The sequence below is a fragment of the Chelonia mydas genome, chromosome 3, assembly GCF_015237465.2.
Source record: "Chelonia mydas isolate rCheMyd1 chromosome 3, rCheMyd1.pri.v2, whole genome shotgun sequence".
NCBI classification, from domain to species: domain Eukaryota; kingdom Metazoa; phylum Chordata; order Testudines; family Cheloniidae; genus Chelonia; species Chelonia mydas.
In genome coordinates, this window is record NC_057851.1 from 55,768,876 (window position 1) to 55,792,549 (window position 23,674).

The 23,674-nt window shown below is 41.5% G+C and overlaps 1 protein-coding gene across 1 annotated transcript in view; it reads left to right on the plus strand.

The window, feature by feature from the left end:
• KCNQ5 (potassium voltage-gated channel subfamily Q member 5) overlaps window positions 1-23,674 on the plus strand; it is a 533,682-nt gene that overhangs the window by 395,190 nt on the left and 114,818 nt on the right. The window contains exon 3 of the mRNA XM_037894324.2: window positions 14,904-15,030. Coding sequence (XP_037750252.1) covers window positions 14,904-15,030 — 127 coding nt within the window. The remainder of the gene's footprint in view (window positions 1-14,903; window positions 15,031-23,674) is intronic.

The window sequence follows — 23,674 nt, forward strand, 5'->3', positions numbered from 1 at the left end:
ATCCTTCAGCCCTACATCTTTTGCAGCCCCCCGCCCCCCATCAGTCATTCTGCATACCTCCAACCCTACATCTGCCCCTGCCTTCCAGCACATCGCGGCTCTGTCTGCAGCTCTAGAAGTTCTTTTTCTTCCTTGACCTCAGACCTGGGGATGGGAGCAGCTCCAGAGATTCTTCACTCTCCTTTTCCCTCTCCCCCTCCCCCGCCCCCGCAGGCTGGTAGGAAGCACAAGAGCTCCAAGATCAAAAGGCTGAGCACTCCAGCCCTTTGTGCAGAAAGGTGAAGGAGAGAGGTAGACGCCTGCTTCACATGTGGAGAGAAGGAGATGCCTCTCAGTGTAGGAGTACGTTTTGGTTGCAATTCTCTATAAAGTGGAATAACGGTGAAAAACAGTCACTCAGAAGTGGAGTTCCCTGTAAACTGATGGGTTTTCCTCACAGACTCATAGGAAGGTTGGGAAATCCACAGTCAGTGGGGAAAACTCATAGCGTTGGCAGGTCTGTAGTCCCCACAGAGATAAGGAAAATGTTGTAAAGAATATAGTAAGGGCACCTAGGAATGACTAAGTCAAAAGTGGAGCTGGAGAAATTGTATTCTGGCCGGAGAGGAACAGTGATATTGATAGAATGGAGAGCAGCTGTGGACATGGTTGAAATACCGAAATGCACATTGGAAACAATATATGATAATGCATGGGACAAAATCAGAATTGATGTGTTTTGCTGGAAAAACATGATGATGACGCACTGTTTTAGCAACTTGCTATAAGTAGTGACACAGAAAGGTGCAGCTTCAGCTATGATCTGGCATGTTAAATTCATGGTTGCTCATCATAGAAATCCGAGAATTGTAATAACAGACAGTGGACCACAGGTCATGAACAAGGAATTCCTGGACTCAGTTGAAGCTTACAAATTTCATCAAAAGAAGTCCAGTCCTAGATATCATCAATAAAACAGACTAGCAGACTGTGCAGTCTATGTAGCAAAGAAGTTGCTAAAAATGATATAGGCATTTACAGGACATTCATCACTGAAGTATCTGGCTCCTATGCAATTGTACCAGCAGGACCCTCCACAGACGAGGGTGGATACCGGAACCATGGTGGCTGTGAAGTGGGTTGTCTGGTGCTCTGTGCTCTGATTTGAGGAGGGAGGAAGGGATTCTGATCTTCCTTCATTACTGCTGGGGAACCTTATCTCAGGCCTGCTGCAAGAAATCATGATTTGGTTCACAGGCTAAATACTTGATACAAATACAATGTAGTAAAAACAGTTATTAAATTGTCAAAGAAACAAAAGAAATACAGTATGTGTGTTAGGTGTCAGTATAGTGCTACTTGAGTCAAGATCACTGGCACTTAGGGGTCTACTTCTTGTGTGATACATGATTTATGACACATTACCAGCTGATCTTATGCCATTTCAGTTAATTAGCACAAAAATATTAGAGAGATTGAGATATAAAAAATCCAGTAGAGAACATATTCAGAGACATATAGATAACAGCTGAAACTGAGCATCTACCTGGGATTTAAATGTTATGCTAATAAAATTATAGCAATATGTTAGAAATAGTTGTTTGGTAAGTAATTTGTCTTTAAGTAATCCATCTATTAACACAAAACCAAGATGCAAAATCTCAGTCATGATTTGAAAAAATAAACTTGTAAAAGAAGCGTGTCTATTATATAACTGATGGATGCACATTTTTGGCATTTATTTACATGTTTATCAGGTATTCAACTGGGAGCTGATTAAAAGTCTCCAAATTTTTTTCCCATTAATAAGGTCTATTCCAGACTGTTTTTTCAGATTTATGACTCTACATCTCCCACTATTAAAAAGTTGAATGGAATTCATTCTAGCTCTGAAACTCTGTGTGTGTATGTAATTTGTCTGCTTCTAAAATGCTACTTCCTAAAGTTGATGCAGGGATCATACTTACTATCCAAGTTATAACTTCATTTTGAATAGTACAGTGCACACATTATATTACCTGTGTCCATTGATGTTAATCTGGAAATTGGACATTGTAGCAAAATGTTAAAATTATACAGCTCATAAATATTTGAAATAAACTTCTTTATTAAAAAAAGGAAAGCTGAAATCAATAAAAAAGTGGTAAAATAAATTATATCTGATATGGAGAAGAATGTCCTGTAAAGGGAAGTACATTTAAAATAATTACAGGAGACCACATCAGCACAATAACATTAGCTAGCACTTAAATGGAAAATTAACCAATTTTTCTCATCTGAAAGGAAGTTCAGGACACACGTCTCAAAAGCAGAGGGTCTTTTGACATTCAGGCACTTGAAATGGGGCTGCAATTGGCTTTGTTTTATTTAACAGGGCAGAATCCGATGCTTAGCATGAGCACAGAAAGAAAAGGAGTACTTTTGGCACCTTAGAGACTAACAAATTTATTTGAGCATAAGCTTTTGTGAGCTACAGCTCACTTCATCGGAGTGAGCTGTAGCTCACAAAAGCTTATGCGCAAATAAATTTTGTTAGTCTCTAAGGTGCCACAAGTCCTCCTTTTCTTTTTGCGGATACAGACTAACACGGCTGCTACTCTGAAACCTGACACTAGCACAGAGATGGTCTTGAGTAATGCTTGTGGATAGAAAGGGGTGTTCCTAAGGTGTCAGATGCTGGGTAGTTTTATTCCAGAAATAACTAAAAATGTATAGTTTAAAGAAAGAAGAAATGGGGACACTCCTTTAAGTATATTATTTTCCAAAGTCAGTAGTGAGATCTGTCTGTGTATCATAGCTAACTAAAACATTTTATAGATGGTCAAGGGAATTTTGTTTAAGGGTTGGTGAATCTTGTTTGTTTTATCAAGGATAACATAAGCAGTTTATAAATGGACAGCAGTAAGTGATATTTGTGATAATTACCGGGTGAACAGCACATCTGACCGCCCACCCTTTGGTTTCTCTTGAGTGCATTCCCTTTCAGTAGTTCTAGATTATTACATAGCAGTTCCATAACCATGAGAAACTTAACTAAGACAATGGTTGCACTTAAAACACTACAGAGGGTACAGCTGCAGCTGCACCCCTGTGGTGCTTCAGTGTAGACACTTACTATAGCAATGGAAGGGGTTCTTCTGTTGCTGTAGGTAAGCCACCTCCCCAAGAGGGGGTAGCTAGGTCAACTGAAGAATTCTTCCATCAACCTAGTGCTATCTGCACTAGGGGTTAGGTCGGTTTAACTACATCTCATGGGTGTGGATTTTTCACACCCTGAGAGATGTAACTATGCCAGTATAACTTTTCAGTGTAGGCCAGCCCAAAGTTCTATGAAGTGACAATAGTATTAAACTTAGGTACGTAAAGAAGCCATTCAAATGAAATAGTTTTTTATATACCCACTATAAGGGACCAGGACATAGATGGTCTGGCCTAGTGTTCACAGCTGAGCTGGTGTCCACACGTCAAGGATGGCCACAAGACATTAGTCCATGAGCAGAGGTCAAAGGAATCACTAGACCTAGGTTCAGTAAGCAAGAGTCAGGGTCAGAGTTTGGCTGGGGGCGGAGACTTGAGACCAGAGGTAGTACCAGGCTGGAATCTGGAGGCAAGAGTCAGAGTCAGGCTGGGGTTGTAGACTGGAGATCAGAAGACAAGATGTGGTCAGGAGTCACAGCAGGCCAGAAATCCAGGGTACTTGACCAATCAAAAGGCTGCAGGGTACTGTCATTCTGGACCCTTTGGGCGGTACTTCCTGCAGTGCCCAGTCTCTGCAGTGTTCCCTGGATGTGGCTGTGCCTGCCCTTCCAGTGGCAATGTGAGAATATCAGCCATTATAGGCTCTACAGATCTGGGTTCTAATCGCATGGAGCCTTACTCACAAACTCACTTTAAGGCAGTGGTCCCCAAACTTTTCATGTCATATCTCCCTTACCCCTGTATGCGCCCTCCTGCCCCTCACCCCCGGGTGCTGTGGTTGGGAACCAGGGATGGGAGTGGAGCCGTGGTTCCCGGGGATAGGGAATGTGGATGGGGTAAGAGGGCCAAGGCTGGGGGCGGGTCTGGGGCTGGGAGTGGGGTCAGGGCCGGGAGTGGAGTTGTGGCCGGGGGCCAAGGCTTAGGGCAGGACTGGGGCTGGGCTGCAGTTGAGGCCAGCAGCCAAGGCTGTGACCAGGTATGGAGCCAGGCCAGGAGCCATGGGAAGATGCTAGGGCTGTAGCTGGGGGCATGGCCAGGGCTGGGAGTGGAGCCATGGCTAGGAGGTGGGGCTGCTGCTGGGGGCAGGCCAGAGCAGAGCTGGGGGCAGAGCTGGGCTGTGTGCCACTCCCTCCCCCTGCCCCCCCCCACCGAATGTTCTTGTGCACCCCCCTGGGGGGCGTGCCCCACAGATTGGGGACCACTGCTTTAAGGAATGGTTTTGAGACAGGCATATTAATGAATACTAAGAATCTTAAATTCAAAGTAATTCCCATTAGTTCGCTGTTTAGTTTGTTTCCTCTCCAGGAGAATGCAATCGGTACAATCTAGTTCTAACATGAGAAGTTTTAAGTGCCTAACAGTGTTTCAATATCCAATGAAAATTATTGCAAGAACTGATTAAATGTAATTCCTTTGCAATGCTTTTGCAAACATCATGTCACCAATGGTGCTGAAGTTTTGGTAGTGTCATGTGGCAGAAGCAATGTTGGCCTTGAAGAATGTTTCTTCTCAGTACCAGGTTTACAATGGTGCCAATGATGCTCTGGTGCTGGCCCCACACTCAGAAGGGGCCCGGGCACCTGGACTGTGGCCCTGCCCCCCACCCCCGATACCCCACCCCACTTGGTCTCTTCCCCAAGGCCCCCGCTTGCTGCTCACTCCTCTCCACTCCCTCCCCCCTGTGCAAACAGTGGGTGGGGCTTAAGGGGGGAAAGGCCAAGTGGGGGTGAGGCCTTGGAGCAGAGCATGGGCAGGGCCTTGTGGGGAAGAGGCCAAGCAGCGGCGGGGCCTCAGGCGGAGTGCAGGGGGCAGGGCCACAGTCCAGGTGCTGGGATTTACAAAAGATTAATCCGGCCCTGCTTTTTCTTGGTGCTGTTTTGTGGTTTCTTTTTTCTTTGCCTTTTGTTGCTGTTTACTTACTTGGATGAGATGAGATTAACAGGCTCAGAAGAGATCAGAGTGCTGAGTTGGTATGTCAATTTAAAGAGAGAGACTTTTTTTCATCCATAGTCTCCGAAGGTGGAAGATGGACTTCTTTCATCAGAGGCTTAGCAGGATCCAAATATCAGCTGTTGTCACCCTTTCATTGGTTGTACCTTCATGGAAAGATCTAGGTAGCATCTTTAGCTCCTGAATATGCTCCTAATAATTCATATGCCTCAGGATTGTAAATCTTCAACTTCATGATCTTCAGTGCCACTCACTCAAATTTGGCCCATGCCATGTGAGCACAGGACGGGTGATAGGAGCAGCTGGCATTGGGAATGTTGAGCCAGGAGTGGGGTCCTGGTGAGCAGCCAGGAAGGACTCGGGGACGGTGGGTGAGAGCCTGGCATTGAGGATCCCATCATAAAAACAACTAAGCTAAGTGGGGAGTGTTGGGGGGCTGCAAGGTGAGGAGTTGTGGGGACTGTGCAGGGGGAGGATGTTGGTGGGAGTGGGGCATGTTGGGGACTGTGGCCCATGGGGCTGAGATGTTTGAAGCTTCTGTGAATGAGAAGTACATCAGGGCTCCTGGGATGTGTGGGGGGGGGGATAGGGGGGCCGTCAGGGTAAGAGGGCAGCTGGTGGAGGGTTGTTGGGGTATATGTGGGGTGGGATGAGCATTCAGGGAGGTGTGCAGGATGAGGAATGTATGGGGTGGAGGCACTTTGCTGAACAGCCCCTATTCATGCTATACAGGGCTGGCAGCAGCTGGAACAGAACTGGAGCGAGGTCGAGTGCTGCTCAGGTTTGGCCCAGTAGCCCCTTCATCATGACGGAGGGACGGCTGGGCCAAAAATGAGTGAAAGTGGGGAGCTCCCAATTTCCACAGTGCATAGGCCCCAAAATTCTTTAATCACCATTAAATGGTTACACTGATGCTTTGTGGATGTGATGTCATGAATTTGGCCTCATCCTGCAAACAGCTCCAGGTGGGCAGACCCTTACACCCTCCCAGAGCCTCACTGAAGTGACTGGGGCTTAACACCTTACTGAGTTGGTGAGCAACAGCTATGCTGTGTTCTTGCCACCTAATATATTTGTTCAAAAAGTACATATTGTAAATAAATCAGTAGTGTCCTGTGTCTGCATCCACTCGTTTTCTTCCCACTAAGGAATGAAGAGACCTCTTAGGTGAAATTCTGAAATTGTCAGAATTTTTTTTCATTGACATCCACAGGGCCAGGATTTCACCCTTGGAGTTCAATTTTTTTGCTACGTTTATTATTATTATTATTTATTATTTATTTTGTTATTTATTATAGCACTTAGGAGGCCCAGTCATGGACCAGGACCCATTATGCTAGGTGCTGAACAAACAAAAGAACAAAGTGATGGCCCCTGCCCCTTAGAGCTTACAATCTAAGTATAAGACAAAACACAACAGATGGATACAGACAGATGGGGAAGCACAATACTGGTGAGCACGCTAGGCAGTGGTCTCAGCAAAGCAGCACCCTAACCGTTGTCCAGTTTTTTGTTGGCATTACAGGAGATGTTATTATTTCTAGTTGCACTGCCAGCCACTCACCCCGATCGGGAATCCTTTGTGCTAACTGCTGAAAAAACAGAGGTAGACACAGTCCGTTCTCACAAGAGTAATTAGATAGTGTAACATCATAAAAATTTAATCCTTTATTTACCATACCTGTTGTATAGAAATAGGGTACATATTAATCACTGAGCAATTGTTAACAAAAGGAGGAAATGATATAATAGAAAACCATATAGTAACACAATATAGTTTCTGTTATTAGAATTGGTAGCACAAGAGTTGTACATTTAGATCAAAATGTATTAGGCTGGGAGGATTGGGGAACTGTTTCTATGATATTCCATTAATTGATGCATTAAAATTAGTATTTATTGTTAAAATTTCCGATGTTTCAGCATGAAGCACAGCCATACTTTTGCCTTGAACCTGAATTTCTATGTGAAATCTCTAATTTTCATTTTAATAGAAAACGTCGGGCATTGTCACAGGAATTTAGCATGTGTTGAATACAAAGTAGTAGAAACAATGCTTTTTACCTGAATTCCTCTTATTGATTTGTGAAAATGGAATGACAAACAGATGCAAGACCTAAAGACTTTAGGATATTATGAACAGATAAATGGATAACGAATATGTAAAAGAACAACTCACAAGGAAACAAGTAAGGCTTTATACTGTAAAGAATTGAATTAAAGAAGGGTGTTACTCGTGCGGTCTACACCAGGGTGTGCACCTGAGAGCTAGGAACAGTGAGCAAGCACTGCCCAAACCCAGGTGGCATAGCAACCCATGGGATTCATTGGTTGGATCTAATCACAACAGACTGGTGTCAATGCAGTTATGGGGGTGGAGCCATATTGTAACAGTTGGAACCTTTACACTTCTCTTTGTCAAAGTGTTGCACGTGGCTGATCCAAAAGGGTCAAGGAGGATGTGGGGCATATTTGCCACTTATCCCTAAAGCAGTCAGCTGTAAAGGAGAAGTGCAGAGTGCACCCTCTTAAAGGGGAGATGCAGTAGCTGTTATCCTCTGGAACTCTGGAAGCCTTTGGATTGTTTGAGGCACAATGCCTCCCAGATTTTCAGAGATGGGGCAGCGCAGCATTCAGGGAGCAAAGCATTAATGACACAATTTTATGTCATTCTGAAAACAAGAACTATTAATTGTAGGACCCAATCCTGTACTCATCGCTCAGGAATCAGTAGAGCAGGGGTTTACAGACTTCATTGCACTGCACCACCCATTCTGACAACAAAAATTACTACAAGACCCCAGGAGGGGGGACCGAAGCCTGAGTCCACCCAAGCCCTGCCACCCTGGGTGCGAGGGAGCAAAGCCAAATTCCCACCGCCCCAGACTGAGGGGCCAAAGCCCAAGATCTTCAGCCCCAGGCAGGGGGCCTGTAACCTGAGCCCTGCTGCCTAGGGCTGAAGCCCTTGGGCTGTACTTGGGCTTTGGCCCTAGGCCCTAGCAAGTCTAAGCCAGCCCTGGCAACCCCACTAAAATGGGGCCATGATCCACCGTGGGATCTTGATCCACAGTTTGAGAACCACGCTAGAGTTTTACCTGACAAGGGGTGCAGGGCATGGTCCTGGAACCAAGATAAACTGTTATGTTCTTCTTTTACTTGAGTGAGCAAACATTTCAACTTCCAATAAACTGTGAATCATAAAGCACTATTATTATTATTTTATTTGCATTACGCTAGCACCTAGCCATTATTATTTGGATGATGCCATTTATATGTCATAGAAGTTTTACAGGTTACTGAACTAAAATTGCAGAAGCTGATGCGAAGTCATCGGGAATCGAAGATGTGAGAAAAATTAGTTCTTTCTTTTTCTGGTAGCTTGAAAATAATAAATACATTTGTTTTCAAGACTTTCTGGAGCAGAGCTCGTGTAAATTGGCATAGCTCCATCTGACCCACTGGAGTTAAGCTGATTTACACCAACTGAGAATCTGGCTCTATGTGTTTCCATTAATATAGAGATGCTGGTTTTATCTGATGTTTATATTAACGTTTATTTCACAGGACTATTTTGATAGATTCTGGTTCACTTTCTGAGTTCCTGAAAACCACTGGCACAGAGACCCCAATCTTCAATGAGCTCTGTACAAACAGGGCCTATACCCATTAGAAGCTCCATTGCAAATAATATCTTAGTTTAGTGCTCTACGTAATATTATGAAACTTTATTTTAAGTACAGAAAAGATAAGTAAAATAAGAGAAGAGCTATTGTTTTGTATGCAAATCTCTTGAATGCAATAGCTAGTGTAACTAATTAACCATGACTCTCTTATGACTGGGAAAAATAACCCAGAATTTACAATATCAGCATTTTTTCTTTACTTAAATACCATCTGATTCTGTAAAATAATGGTCTGGAACCAAGGGAACCTGATGGCCACAGCAGGTATGCAGCAAATTAACCCAAGGTTATTTAGAGTTTTAATGAATAATTATATTAATTAATGCAAAAATTAAAATAGTTTTTAGCCATTTGAATGTTATATTAAGGGAAATGTATTATCACAGAAAAGCATCTGAGAAGCATGCTAATTTAATAACAAAGTACAGTTTGAATCCTAATTAGAGAGAGAAAAACAAACAAAAAGCACTAACAATATCTGTTACCCTGTTTGAGTTGTTACCCTGTTTGAGTTCATTAATTATCAGCCCAGTTCACTGAAGCCCTATATAACCTTTTGTTAATTTCATGTTTGATCTGCTTTCCTGGGCCAGATATATTATATATGCGCAAGAACTGCAAGACTGAAACACACATGCTTATCTCCTATGATGTTAATGGGAATTTTGAATGTAAAAAAATGTCAGTTCAGATGGAGCTGATACTATTGTGTCCTGTTGAGCAGAATTAGTTGCATTCCAGGAAGTAGTGAAGACTTTTTTCCCACTCAAATGATCTGTTTTATCAATTACTGGGGAAAACTTGGGCTTGGTTACTCACCCCCTCTACAAAAGGCTACCATTCGTAGTGTATATGTAGTCACGGGTGAAGTCTACCCTGATGAGTTCCTTAAAGAGGCCAGATTAAAGAACAGTGCGGTCTTATTCTGATTTACGTGTCTGTGTGTGTTGCTTAGAATGACATATTTACAATGCCTTTTAAAATGATATGAAGTCACTATAAGGAATCCAATAACTGTCCAAATTATTATGTATATTTCCAGTTATGTTTGGTCCTTGTGTCTCTATCACTGAGGGACAAAACAAAAAACCAACAATATTCAAAGTATTTAAAAGTCTGGATTTTGTTCTCATTTTTGTAGTAAGTAGGAATTTTCTGTAGGCTCATAGCTTCACCTGCTTTCATATATAAAATAAAAATCCTGAATTTGATTTGTTTTACACAGGAGTAACTCCATTGACCTCAGGGAAGTTAATCTAGGCTCACACTGGTGTAAGGAAAATCAGAACCAGGTGAACAGTGTCTAAGTAGGTGAGCAGCCACACATAAAAAACATTTAGTAAAGTATCCATATGAGTCTGATCCTGCTCTCGTTTGCCAAAAGTACAGTTAACGTCAATGGTTTGGGAGGAGTAAGGGCAGTGTAACTGGGTCCCAGAAGTCCTGCCTAGACATCAGTAGGACAGAAAATGGAAACAGAAATCTGAAATTCTATCTCCAACTCCCTCAGTTGCTCCCTTGGTATTGAAGTACCTGTAGCGTTTAAAGTCTTCCAGTGGTTTGAGGCATCTAGCAGTAGTAGCTCGTGCCAGCTGTAATAACTGGCACAAGCACTGGGTTTCATTCTTGACTCTGATTTTTCTGTCCTGTGGTCTAAGACAGAATTTCAAATTTATTCAAGTGTAACTTATGACCTATGAGCTTCTTATACCCTTTAAATGATGATTTTTAAAAAAATCTCATATAGAAATTGTTATAAATATAAAGGGAAGGGTAACCACCTTTCTGTGTACAGTGCTATAAAATCCCTCCTGGCCAGAGGCACCATCCTGTTACCTGTAAAGGCTTAAGAAGCTCAGCTAACCTGGCGGGCACCTGACCCAAAGGACCAATAAGGGGACAAGATACTTTCAAATCTTGGAGCGGGGGAGGAGGCTTTTGTTTGTGCTCTTTGTTTACGTGTTGTTCTCCCTTGGGATTGAGAGAGGCCAGGCAGAAATCCGTCTTCTCCAACCCATCCTAAACCAAGTCTCCAATATTGCAACCACTATAGGTAAGCCAGGCAAGGTGGATTAGTTTATCTTCTGTTTTATGTGAATTTTCCCTGTGTTAAGAGGGAGGTTTATTCCTGTTTTCTGTAACTTTAAGGTTTTGCCCAGAGGGGGATCTTCTGTGTTTTGAATCTGAATACCCTGTAAAGTATTTTCCATCCTGATTTTACAGAGATGATCTTTACCTTTCTTTTTTTTAAATAAAATCCTTCTTTTAAGAACCTGACTGATTTTTCCATTATTCCAAGATCCAGGGATTTGGGTCTTTGATGATTTTGTAACAAATTGGTTAGGATATTATTCTCAAGCCTCCTCAGGAAAGGGGGTGTGTAGGGCTTGGAGGGATATTTTGGGGGAAGACGTCTCCAAGTGGTCTCTTTCCCTGTTCTTTGTTTAAAACGCTTGGTGGCGGCAGCATACTGTTCAAGGACAAGGCAAAGTTTGTACCTTGGGGAAGTTTTTAATCTAAGGTGGTAAGAATAAGCTTAGGGGGTCTTTCATGCGGGTCCCCACATCTGTATCCTAGAGTTCAGAGTGGGGAAGGAACCCTGACAGAAATATAGGTTGAAAAATATGACTCTTCCAGTCATTTAGCTAAAGCAATGGCCACTGGAGACCTGATCCTGCAAGATAATAGGATCATTTGCCAAGTGGTTGCGCTTAAAATTTATTTTATTTGTGAAAAATTCTACTGGCTTGAGAGAGAATCTCTATACTTAAATGGGCAATACTGCTAGAAATGGTGATATGTCTCAGAATAAAACTGAGATGTTTCAATCTACGTATCCAATCTAAAAAAATTCATACTCTTGCGAAGAATGTCTGAAAGCAAATTCTTTATCTCTTTTACTCCCTTGACTTAAATATGCCCAAATGGACTTTTTTTCTTCAAAATGTGTGTGTGAAAGAGAGAAAGTGTGCTTTCTGACAGAAAAGACCTTGTACCACAGGACACCTTGAATCACATACAAGATTTCAAGACACAATGAATTCCCTTACCCCCCTTCCCGCCACTTACTACAGCTATGAAAACACTGAGAACAGGAATTCCTAATGGTAATATTGGAAATGAACTCTAAACAAAACAGGCAGTAATAGACACCAGTGTGAAGTTACATAAAGTTTAGTACACTTTATCTCATTCATTATATCAGCAATATATGCTGTGAGTTTCAGCCAAATGGTTAATGCTGTAAAATAATACTTCTGTATAGTATTCATGAATGAATTTCATTCTTGCCTATTCTAGCTCAGAAGCATTAGTGGGGCCTGGACCATGAAGGAGAGCATCTTTCTATGTGTATGAATCAGATTCAGTACATGGGATGAAGAGATTATGACAGTTTCAGCGTGCTTCCCATGCATATGCATACCCCGTTTGCCATACAAACTAGTTTTGTAGTAATTCATTCAAAATGTGACTAGATTTTAACAAGCAAGAGATTTTTAAGGGAATCAAGACAGTGACTGGAGATCTACCATGTGCCCCTCCTTCCACCACTCCCAAAGAAAAAGTAAACTTCACCAAGAGAATCAAGTGTAAAATGACTAGATCCCTTCCATGAACACACAAAAAGTTGGAAACCTCATCTGACCATATGTAAGCCAGATTTAGCCATTTACAATATAAAAGTGGTAGCTAAATAACTAAAATACTATTTCTCTAATTTTTCCAACCAGATTGTATTTCCTTTTTTCATTCTTGGCCAACAGGGAATTGACCTATAGGGAATCTGCCACATGCTAAACCACTATTGAGAATTACTAGAAAAAGGAAGTATTTTGCAATATAGTTAATGAATTGATTAAGCAAGAAAATTAATAAGGAACATAAATACACTAGAGTACTGTGCAGTAATTCTGTCCATAGACTTACCTTAGTGCTTGCTGAAATAGTGTAATTAACCCCACTAACCTATCATATTAATTGTTCTTTGGATTTTCTTTAAAACAAAGCAATGCTAGGCCTTTTCTGTTACTGTGTTATGGATAAGGACATCTCATCTTAGGTTTATATGTGATTTATGAATTTAAATACAAGGATTTACAAAGGTGAAAAAGGAAGCTTCCAGAGGGGCTTATAAGTACAGTTTAATAAATGTGATAAATTTAAATCAAGCTGACACATCATTTTAGGAAGGGATTGCATGTTTGGAAAAAGCTGTACGCAAGGATAGGCAAACACAGTACAGAATAGATCAATATAAGGCCATTCATTATAAGTTAAGTGGGCATTATTACACACCACAAAACTATGTATGCCATCAGTTCATGTAAATGAGTCCCTGAGCTAACCATAGGTGCTGTCTGCAACTGACTTGCTTTCAGGAATTTTAGGCTTTTACTGTGTAAAAAAAAAGAAAAGAAAAACCAAAAACATATGAATGATTCCTGGAAAAAAATCAAAGGTGGGTCAACCCTTTTCCTGCAAATATTCCTCTGTTTAATTTATTTGTAATGCTTACTTACTGGTACCATGCTAGTCCTCATCCTGTAAAGATAACAAATTAATTGGCTGACATAGAACAGCTTTATTCTGGACAGAGAAATGTTGTCACCTGTCAAATAAAATATAATTTTCGTCCTTCATTTCTTGATAAACTGCTTAATAAATTCCGTCAAGTACTTTTCTCTTCCATTTGCAAGTTAACCAAAGTCTCATTTAATCATTTTAAAACCAGTATACCATATCAATGACATTTTGGGAGTAAATCTAAATGAAGATTATAATACCATGTCTGTATTCAATGCACTATTTCACATGATGTCTTTGAATTCCAATCACTTTAAGAAATAGTGAGCTAAATTCTACTTAGTTAAACTGCTGTAACTCCATTGACTTCACTGGTTTTACTGAAAGCAGAATTTGGCCTGCCGTATGTGCCGCAAATATAGGTTGAAACTTTTGAAATGTGTAGAACAGGGATCAGCAACCTTTGGCACCTGGCCCATCAGGGATATCTGCTGGTGGGCTGGGACAGTTTGTTTACCTGCAGCGTCTGCAGGTTCGGCCGATCGCAGCTCCCACTGGCCGCGGTTTGCCATTCCAGGCCCATTGGTGCTGCGGGAAGCATTGTGGGCTGAGGGACGTGTTGGCCGCTGCTTCCAGCAGCCCCCATTGGCCTGGAATGGTGAACCGCGGCCAGTGGGAACTGTGATTGGCCGAACCTGCGGATGCTACAGGTAAACAAACCGTCCCGGCCCACCAGCGGATATCCCTTATGAGTCGCATGCCAAAGGTTGCCGATCCCTGGTGTAGACAACTGAAAGACAATTTCAACTTGAAAGTAAAGAAAACAAGGCCAGATTTTCAAAGGTTTTACACACACAGTTGTATGTGGAAAACTTACACACAATTTGCGCATACATTTACTGGGACACAAACTGTGTATGCCATTGGCCAGTTATGGTCACTTCTCTTACCTGACTTTAATGAGAGCAGGAACCAGCCCGAAATCAGAAGGACAATACTGCTAACACATGCTGCACCAGATGGGCACATGGGGGTTTTATCTCAGACTGGTACAGAATAAAAACTGTGTTTCCTGAATTCCTATGTGTGGCCTAAATTATTTCACATGCATATTATTACCATGAAGTAAAATGAGAATGTACCTGCCAGAATACTAAGCTTTCAAAATAAGAGCCCAGTTTTGAATATGTATATTATTGGATAACTTGTAAAATCACCTGGGGCCTGATTGTGGAACTTTGAAAGTCACTGAGAGTTTTGCCATTGACATTTATGGTGCAGGACTGGACACTTAATTCTTTCACATTAAATAGCTGACTTTAGAAGATACTTAGTGATGCACAGATCAGGATCGTGCCCTTAATAGGGACACTTTGGGGTGTTTGTATTTACTGTATGGACATGCAAGTCCTAGTATTTTGATGCCCTACAGAACCAGTTTGGTTTGATTCAGGAAAAGGAATACAGTTGCATTAGATGAATTGACTCGTCAGGCATAATTGTCAAGTATTTCTTGCTATTTTGTTTCTGGAGCCTGCAACAGACATGTCTCTTATTTTCCCTTTCCAGGAGTTTGTCATGATTGTTGTGTTTGGTTTGGAATATATCATTCGTATCTGGTCAGCTGGCTGCTGTTGTCGCTACCGAGGATGGCAAGGAAGATTGCGATTTGCGAGGAAACCATTCTGTGTAATAGGTGAGTTTCCCAATTAATTTCAATGTAAATTCCAAAAGTTACAACCTAGACATCACAAGTTGGCTGATTTCTTGCACACATAATAACAGATTCAGTTTATTTACTTGATTTTACTGTAATTCTTTAAAAAAATGTCTGATTTGGAACCAACATGTTGGTGCAATAGTGAACCTGTGTAACAGCAGGATCTCAGCTTCATTACCCTCATCCTCTGACCTCCTTGTTCTCTCCAGTTGCTATTTGCACTCACTTGTTGCAACTCATTTCAAATTAGATTATAAACTCCTAGGGGCAGGAGACATATCGGCCTGTGTTTGTACAACACCTGGCACCAGGGGTCCCCAACCTGATTGCAGTAGCACCCAAAGGCCCCAATGCAAATAACAAATAATCTCACCAAAGAAGTCCTTCAGTTGCAGTGGGGCTGTAAGGAGGGAAATATGAGTAGGTGGAATTCCCAAAAGAATCACTTTTGTTGAAGCTGTGATGTTTAGAATGCAAGAGCAGCCAATATTAGCCACGTTGCAGGTTCCTTACAAGTACACGGACCAAAGTAAGTATGGGTGTGTCAGGTAAAGGTTGATTGGGAGTGTATAGAGAAGGTCACAGTGGGTTTCTACCATTTTGCATTACTCAGAGGTGTATCATCTATAAAAGCATCATTATTAAGCACTTTACAATAATTCCTATAATTATCAATTGTAGGGGCTGTTTTTCCAATAAATACAATAGAACTTTGAGTCCCATATCCGAACCATGGTTAGCCAGATCTAATGTGACCTTAGGGAACAACATGTCCCCTGAGGCTTACTGCACAGTTGGCTAAAGAGGAAAGCAGGGAGAGGAAGTTACCTTTTTCCCCAAGGCCAACTGGCTGAAGAGGAGACAGAAGGGACTTGTGTGTAGAAACTCCACTCTCTCCTGTCTTCTCCAGGCAGCCTTCATTGGGGAAGCCAGCCCCTCAGACATTCCCTCTCCCTGAATTCAGCCATATGACTCCCCTGATTAATCAAACCCATGGGTATTTGCAGGTTTTTGGTACACTCAGCTCTTTCTAATAATCAAGGTTCTACTGTACATAATTCCAGATAACAGAACCAGACAGTTCAGCACAGGTGGTTTATTAACAATAAAATAAGTCAAACATTTAAATAGCAGAAACATGTTTAACATCCCAGATTACTTGCTGCTGTCCTAGAACTCTTTGTTTGGAGATAGCCACAATTTGTTCAATCCAGCTTCAGTTTATTTCAGTTTTCTTTCCTCCTACTGTGTGCAAGTCTTTTGCTGCTAACTAAGTTCATTTTGGAGGTGTTAATTCCTTGCATAAAGTAAGTTAGTTAAGGGACACAGTCATGCTCAAAGTTACGCATCCAAACCTGTGTTACTTGTGAACCTGTCGATAATTAAAGAAGGCCAGATTATGGCCCATTCTGGGCACTAGCCGAAGGGAGTAAGAAGGGCATAAAGCACCCCATGTACCACAACGCGGCTTCCAGTACCTGGTGGGTAGCATGCTCCACAGTGCTGCTGTGTCCCCTCCTGCGTGCCAATGAGCAGGAAGGAGCGAGGAGTGAATACAGCTTTGACTCCGACCCCAGCATATCAGGGAGCACATTCTGGCAGTCAGTCTCCCTTCTGGGCCATTCTAGGAGCAACACTGCAACATAGACTCCATTGCATGGGGCTAGGTCACAATCTAGACCAGAATTTTAAGCAATCGTTGTATACTTTTCACCGTTTTCGCTGATTGTTTCTTGCTCTTCACTTGTTTCTAACTATTAAACTGGCTCCATTTGTTCCTATCTCTGCTTTTTCTCTTGGTCTATAGTATTCTCATGCTTCATGCCTCATGCTGCAGCATTTAAAAAATGAACTAATGGAAAAAAACGTAAGGAATGCCTTTCTATTTGTTAGCATTTGTAAAATGTTTTTCCTGGGTGGGGACTCTAAATGTTGGGCCTAAACTATCTGACAGTATTGCTCTAAATACTTAGCAATTTTCCTTTATAGGTTATTTTATTTTTACTTTTTGAACCACTTGAAAACTAGCATTCTTTTCTATTTTTTTAATAGGTCTACTAATAATGGTGAGTCATATGGCTTTGTTAGCTGAACTCCCCATTAAAGTCAAAGTAGAGTTCCTCTAAAATCTCATGACTATATTTGGCTTTTTGTTTTTTAATCCTTATTTACAGTTTATTCATTCTACTTCCCATTTCAATGTAATAGTGATATCTTTACAGCCATGGTCTGTTTGCCCTTAATTTAACTTGCCTGTATATCCTCAGCAGATCTAACTACTTTTGCAGTCATACACAATTACTTAGATCATTGGCCTAAGAGGTAGAAATAATAAATGTTCGGATTACCAAAAAGGTCAAGTTCAGAGAGCCTTTCTTTTGTTTAGATTTCATTAATGACCTATCAGTGTGTAGTACTCACAACCAAAGGCCAATACTTACAATAATGAGCCTATGATGTCAGTAAGTCTGACAAGTTAGTTTACAAACAACTCCTTGGTAAGAAAAGATACATCAGTACATGTTGGCCAGCTTTGCACCCTATTCACTGTCTCAGAGGATATGGGAAATAGAATTGTGCTATTCATCCTGGCTGTGTATTTTGTGTTAGATTGAGAACTGCCTGATATCCCTTATTTTACCTAATTACTACTTGGCCAGTGTATCTCATCCATAGAGCACACAAGCGCTGACCCGTGTACTAGGCATATCAATTTGAACCTGGAATTTCAGGACTGCAAAGGAATGTTGCCATGTTGTGCTGTAGAGGCTCACAGCAGAGAAGGGATCAAGGCCCTCACTTCCTAGCTTCTCTTTATTGGGCCCCAATGACTGTTGATTTAATATATGATCTGTCCTAATTTTGACATATCTGTCCTTTATTTAGAAAAATGATAATTTGGATTCCAATGCTATTTATATGGGTCTTTAATTTATCCTCTTCACTAAGGTAGTCAGACTGGTCAAATTGTGTCACTGAAGCGCAGGGCTGTGTAGGAGGAAGTGCACAGCCATACAGCCCTTGGAAGAGCTTCCAAAAAGCAGCATGCCTCAGGAGGGAGCAATGCTCTCTGAAATTCTCCAGTATGCAAAGCCATACTGGATCAGACCAAAGGTCCATCTAGCCCAGTATCCTGTCTTCCAGCAGTGAACAATGGCAGGTGCTTCAGAGAGAATGAACAGAACAGATGATCATCAAGTGATCCATCCCCTGTTGCCCATTCCCATCTTCTGGCAAACAGAGGCTAAGGACACCGTCCCTGCCCATCCTGGCTAATAGCTATTGGTGGACCTATCCTCCATTAATTTATCTAGTTCTTCTTTGAACCCTGTTATAGTCTTGGCCTTCACAACACCTTCTGGCAAAGAATTCCACAGTTGTGTTGTGTGTGAAGAAATACTTCCTTTTGTTCATTTTAAACCTGCTGCCTATTAATTTCATTTGGTTGTGAGGAGTAAATAACACTTCCTTATTTACTTTCTCCACACTAGTCATGATTTTATAGATTTCTATCATACCTTCCTTATTCGTCTCTTTTCCAAGCTGAAAAGTCCCAGTCTTATTAATCTCGCCTCATATGGAAGCTGTTCCATACCCCTGATCATTTTTTTTGGCCCTTTTCTGTACCTTTTTCAGTTCCAGTATATCTCTTTTTGAGATGGGGGACCAGATCTGCATGCAGTATTCAAGATGTGGGCATATCTAGGACACACTTACTCTAGGATGTTGCAGCCACAAAACAGAAAAATCTGAGCCATGCAAAATTACAAATTTTCATTAAAAGTCGGAAGGAACAAATCTGTGTTTGTGCAGCACTTAGCACAATAGAGTTTTGTCCATGACTGGGGTTCATAGGTGCTATTTCAATATTTAAAACAAGAAATGAGAATAATAGCAAGAAACTATCAGTTCTGTTAGGCAATTCATTGACATCCCAAAACAAAAAGTGCACTTGAATGGCAAAAATATACTTCTTCCTTTAAAAAGGCATTGGCTTTGTAGCTAGCATAGGGAAGGATGGTGTAGTTATTAGAGCTGGGTGAAATGTTTTTTGGAAAAATGGTTTACTTGTTGAAAAATGCAGTTTCAGTCAACCCAAAACTATTTGCAAATTTGATCCTATAAATTTCATCTGGGAAAAACTTTTCCAGGGACAGATTCAGAGTGTGAGTATCCCCATCTCTCCCTATAAACTTTAGCGCAGAGATTAAGGCACTTGGGATGTGGAAGACCCAGGGTTTGAATCCCCATTCTGGAACAGGAACTTGAACACAGATCTACTCCTCCCATATGAGCATCCCCACCACTAGCCTATAGGGTATTCAGGCGGGGTGGAGGGTGGTTTGCTCTCAGTCTCTCTTGTTGAAACCATTTCACTTTGAGTATATATTAGAGCAGAGATTTGAACTCAGCCTCCACCCTTCAAGGCAGTGCCCTAACCACCAGGGTACAGGCTATTCTGCATTCAGTCTCTCCTGTTGCAGCTGTTCTAATCTGAATAAACAGCCAAACATTCATTGTGTCAAAGAGAGAGCGTGAGAACACCTCTCCAGCTTGGTGAGTAAGGCACTCACCTGGGAGGTAGAAAACATGGATTCAAATCTTCTCTCTGCCTGATTCAGAGTAGCCATTTGAATCCACATCTACCTCATCTTGAAAAATCAATTATTTGCCCATCTCTGATAGTTATCCATTGTGACAGGGAGAGGAGGACTTGGGGGTTCTGTTTTAGGTGGAGCTGGGACATCCAGGAAGAAATGTGCCAGAGGCGGCTTCAGAGACAAACTGGAGGGATGGATTTATGACTCACGAGTATAAAGACGATAGCTGAAGCCATGACAGCTGATGAGGTCACCCAGGTCTGGAGAGAACAAAGGAAGGGACATGTCCCTTTTGGTTCAGGCTGAAAAGTAGGAGAGAGAAGAAAGTAGAACTGCCCAGGAAGAGGACACTAAAGGAGCACTATGAGAGGTAGGAGATCGAGTTGAGTAATTGTTCCTTAAAGTCCAGTGAGGACAATCAATGAGGATGGCAAAGTGTATTGTTTCAAAACAGCAGACAGAAAGAGGAGAATGAAGAAGTCACACTTGGATTTGTTCAAGAAGAGATGACTGGTGACTTTCATTAATGCAATTTGAGTGGAGTGAAGTAGGGGAAAGCCAGATTGAAAAGACTCCAGGAGTCAGCAATGTAGAAGCCACAATCGTGGGACTAGGCAACATGCTCAAGGAACTTGGAAGTCAATGGGAGGAGAAAGATTAGACAGTAGCTGATAAGGCAGGAGAGACTGAGAAAAGATTTTTTAGCATAGGGCGGAGGCATATCTGAAGAAAGAGGCAAAGGAATCAGAGGAGAGACAGAAAGTGATTACAGATGCATAAGAGAAGAAGAAGAATGGCATGGGGGAGGTCATGAGGTGAGAGCAGATGAAAAAGAAAAGTGAGTAGATAATTATCGTAAATATTTCAACATTTTCCTTTCCGGCCCTAGTACCCCCAGTTCATACATAACAATCTCAGTCAGCACCTTATCATAGCAAATACAGATACACTGTGAAATTGTCTCTAAATTCAGAAAAATATTTGTTAAGGGATTGTGCAAGTGGTATGTCTACAGAAAAGTTTAATAGTTTAAAAGTTTAAAAGTGAAATAAAAACTGTGATCGATATGATATTTCCTACACATCTACAATTGATCCAGCCATTTCCCTTCTTCTGGGAGACAGGATTAGCTAGGAATGTCAGATCTTGAATACCACCTCACATATTACAGGGTTAGAATGGAAAAACCTCAGACATCCACATTATTATTTTTAAAGAACTTTCATGGACATCTTACAGAAACACATGGCTATAAAGCCGCTCTGATACTGGGGTGTTTTAATTATTGGTCTAGCCATCACTGCTCTTAGAATCTGTCTCCAGTGTTTGTGGTCATTTGCTTCTGTGTTTGAGGTGTGAAAATTATGTGTTCCATCACAGCGTAACCATAGTCACATATATCACTTGATTACATGGAGTGAGGAACAAGAAATTAATCACCCAAACTTATGGCCAAACTCAGAGATCTGCCTTGTACAATTTTCCAAACTTCTTGAGTTTCCACCAGTTTTCCTTCATTTCTTGGCCTTCCAGTGTGCCTAGTCCCATGAAATACTACCCTCTCCTAACTAGAGAAGCTTCCATCTTATCAGTGGATACTTTTGTAAGGACATTATTTATCCTTTAAATCTGCAATGCTCCTTCTAACCAGAGGTACCGGTAAAGTATTAATGGTCTGATGGATGCACCAGTAGCAAACATACAAGCTATCTAGATCAGCTCCCACTTTGGTCTGGTGTTTGTCCTGATTTCCCAAGTCTGCTGAAGTATGTCTGCAGTTGCTGGCACGGTAGTGTGACACAACTCACTGTGTTTGTAACCAGAATGAGCTGGTTACTGAAAAGGGCCTTCCTGTAGCATGAGAAGACAGCAAAGAGCTGACTACCCCAGCCAAACATTTTTCTCCTTGGTTTTTTTACTCTTCAATAAATCCATATTGACCAAATAACTCAGGCAAGGGTGTTCAGCGGTGGTCCCTCATCTCCTTCCTTTCCCAGACCCTGAGAAGTCTGTCCTGTGAGAATTACCATCTTTTGCTTTTCTGGAGTCTTATTACAGGCTGAAGTAGCTGGAAAACTGCTCCATGTTAGATCTTGTAGAAAATTAATCAAAGCCATGAATAAAAGGCACCACTAACAAACTTATCATTAGGTTCTAGTTAAGACTTTTGCTTTTGTGCTTTATTATGATGTCACCACTGTCTCTCAGTAAATTGTTGCATACAGCAGGGAGAAAATTTAATTCTTGAACTTGTGTTATACCAATAAAATAAAAACCAGCAGGATCTTATTAAAGGGAATAAGGCAAAATGCCACATTTATTATGAATGCAGAAAGAATCATAGTAAGCAGTTAGTTATAGCTATAACATTCCATTCAGTTTCATATTTATTCACACATTCATTTATACGCACACACACACAGGTTCTACAAGGTTGTTATCATAGTTACCAGCCTTAGAGTTGCTCATGCCAAGCCACTGGGCAGGTAACCTGGACACGAGGAGGGAGCAGGGCCTTGTCAGATGCACATCTGATGCTCCTGGAAGTTGGTTTGCAGAATCAGACCCCAAAGTTCTCAGTTTCTAGAGTCCATTTTTATAGGAATTTCTTCCTATGCCAGTCTATGGGAATTGCTTCATCATGCTGTTGCTGAATCAATCAGCAGATGGCACATTCCTGACGGCTCCGTGCTGCCAGATGTTATCTTGTTCTTCGGTTCTCCCATCCTTGAGGCTGTTGGGTGGATTCCAGTCTGCCCTCCGGGGTCCTCTGGATGTTTCCACTTGACACCTTCTTCGGCTGATTGACACTGGATTCCCTGATCATTCATTTATTATAAGCATCCATCCACATACATCCTTTATCTCTATTTTAATCACAATTGTTAACAAAGCGAGATGAATACAACAAAAGGGCGAGGAGTCTCTGGGTGCTGTTTCTGTTGTTACAAAGTATTGCTTTGAGCCTCTCTCTGTGTGAGTTGTTGTTGTTACAAAGTATTGCTTTGAGAACAGACTCTGTCTTAGGATGTACTAACACAATTAGCAGCTTGCAAGTTTCACACAGAGAGGGAGAGAAACAGTAAAAATAAAAGACCAAAAACCAAGAGACCTTTTAGTTAGTAATACCCTGGAATTTAAACGATGGGGAATCAAATTCATTGGTGATTTTAATACAGAACTTCTTTAATATGATCCAGCATAACACTTGCATACACAAAAGCAATACTTAATGTACATGCAAGTGTGCTGTTCATATTAACTGACTATCTACAAATTCAGTGTATACTCTCATATAATTTTTGTACAGAACTCTCATTATAGTGCTCCTTCTAAAGCTGAATGATAGTTTCAGGCTTTTAGTTGGTTACCAATAAAGTTTTTAAGTTTGTAGGCTATCTTACTACCCTCCCAGTTCGCAAGGTGTCTTCTTTCTACTGATGGCGAGAGTCAGGGAATTGTGCAACTGGCAAGTTAATTATATTCTGGCATCCTTTGCATCAACTGTGTGTTACTAGCCACTGAGCTTCCTCCCCAGCCGTCACCAGTGTCTCTAACAGCCCCTGAACCTGGAGTTGCAGTGTGTGATCTGTCTAGCTCTGCCTTGAAGGACAGTTGTTCCTCAGTAGTTCTTATGAAACTATGGTTGTGGTAGTAGAGTTTTCCATTGAAGCTGAATGCCCTAAACTTGTGCAAAGTCCAGATTCGAATCTGGGTTTTCAGCCCCTTGTTTGGGAATGTTTTGACCTAATGTTTTGTTTTGAGCCCACTGTGACAGAATATACTCCTGTATTCACACCCTACACACCATTGTAATAATCTTTATACACAGGATGCCTTGTAAGGTATCATTTCAAAACTCATAATTTGCTGGTCAGTATTGTCCTGATAAAATATGTGTGGTAACATTGTATGTGAAGTTATAAGAGTGCCCTGTATGGTATATGTTCCAAACCCCACAGCCCTGCCCCAACAGAAGGCAAACAGGGCTGTCCTAATCAAAGGGGGGTGTGCTCTGC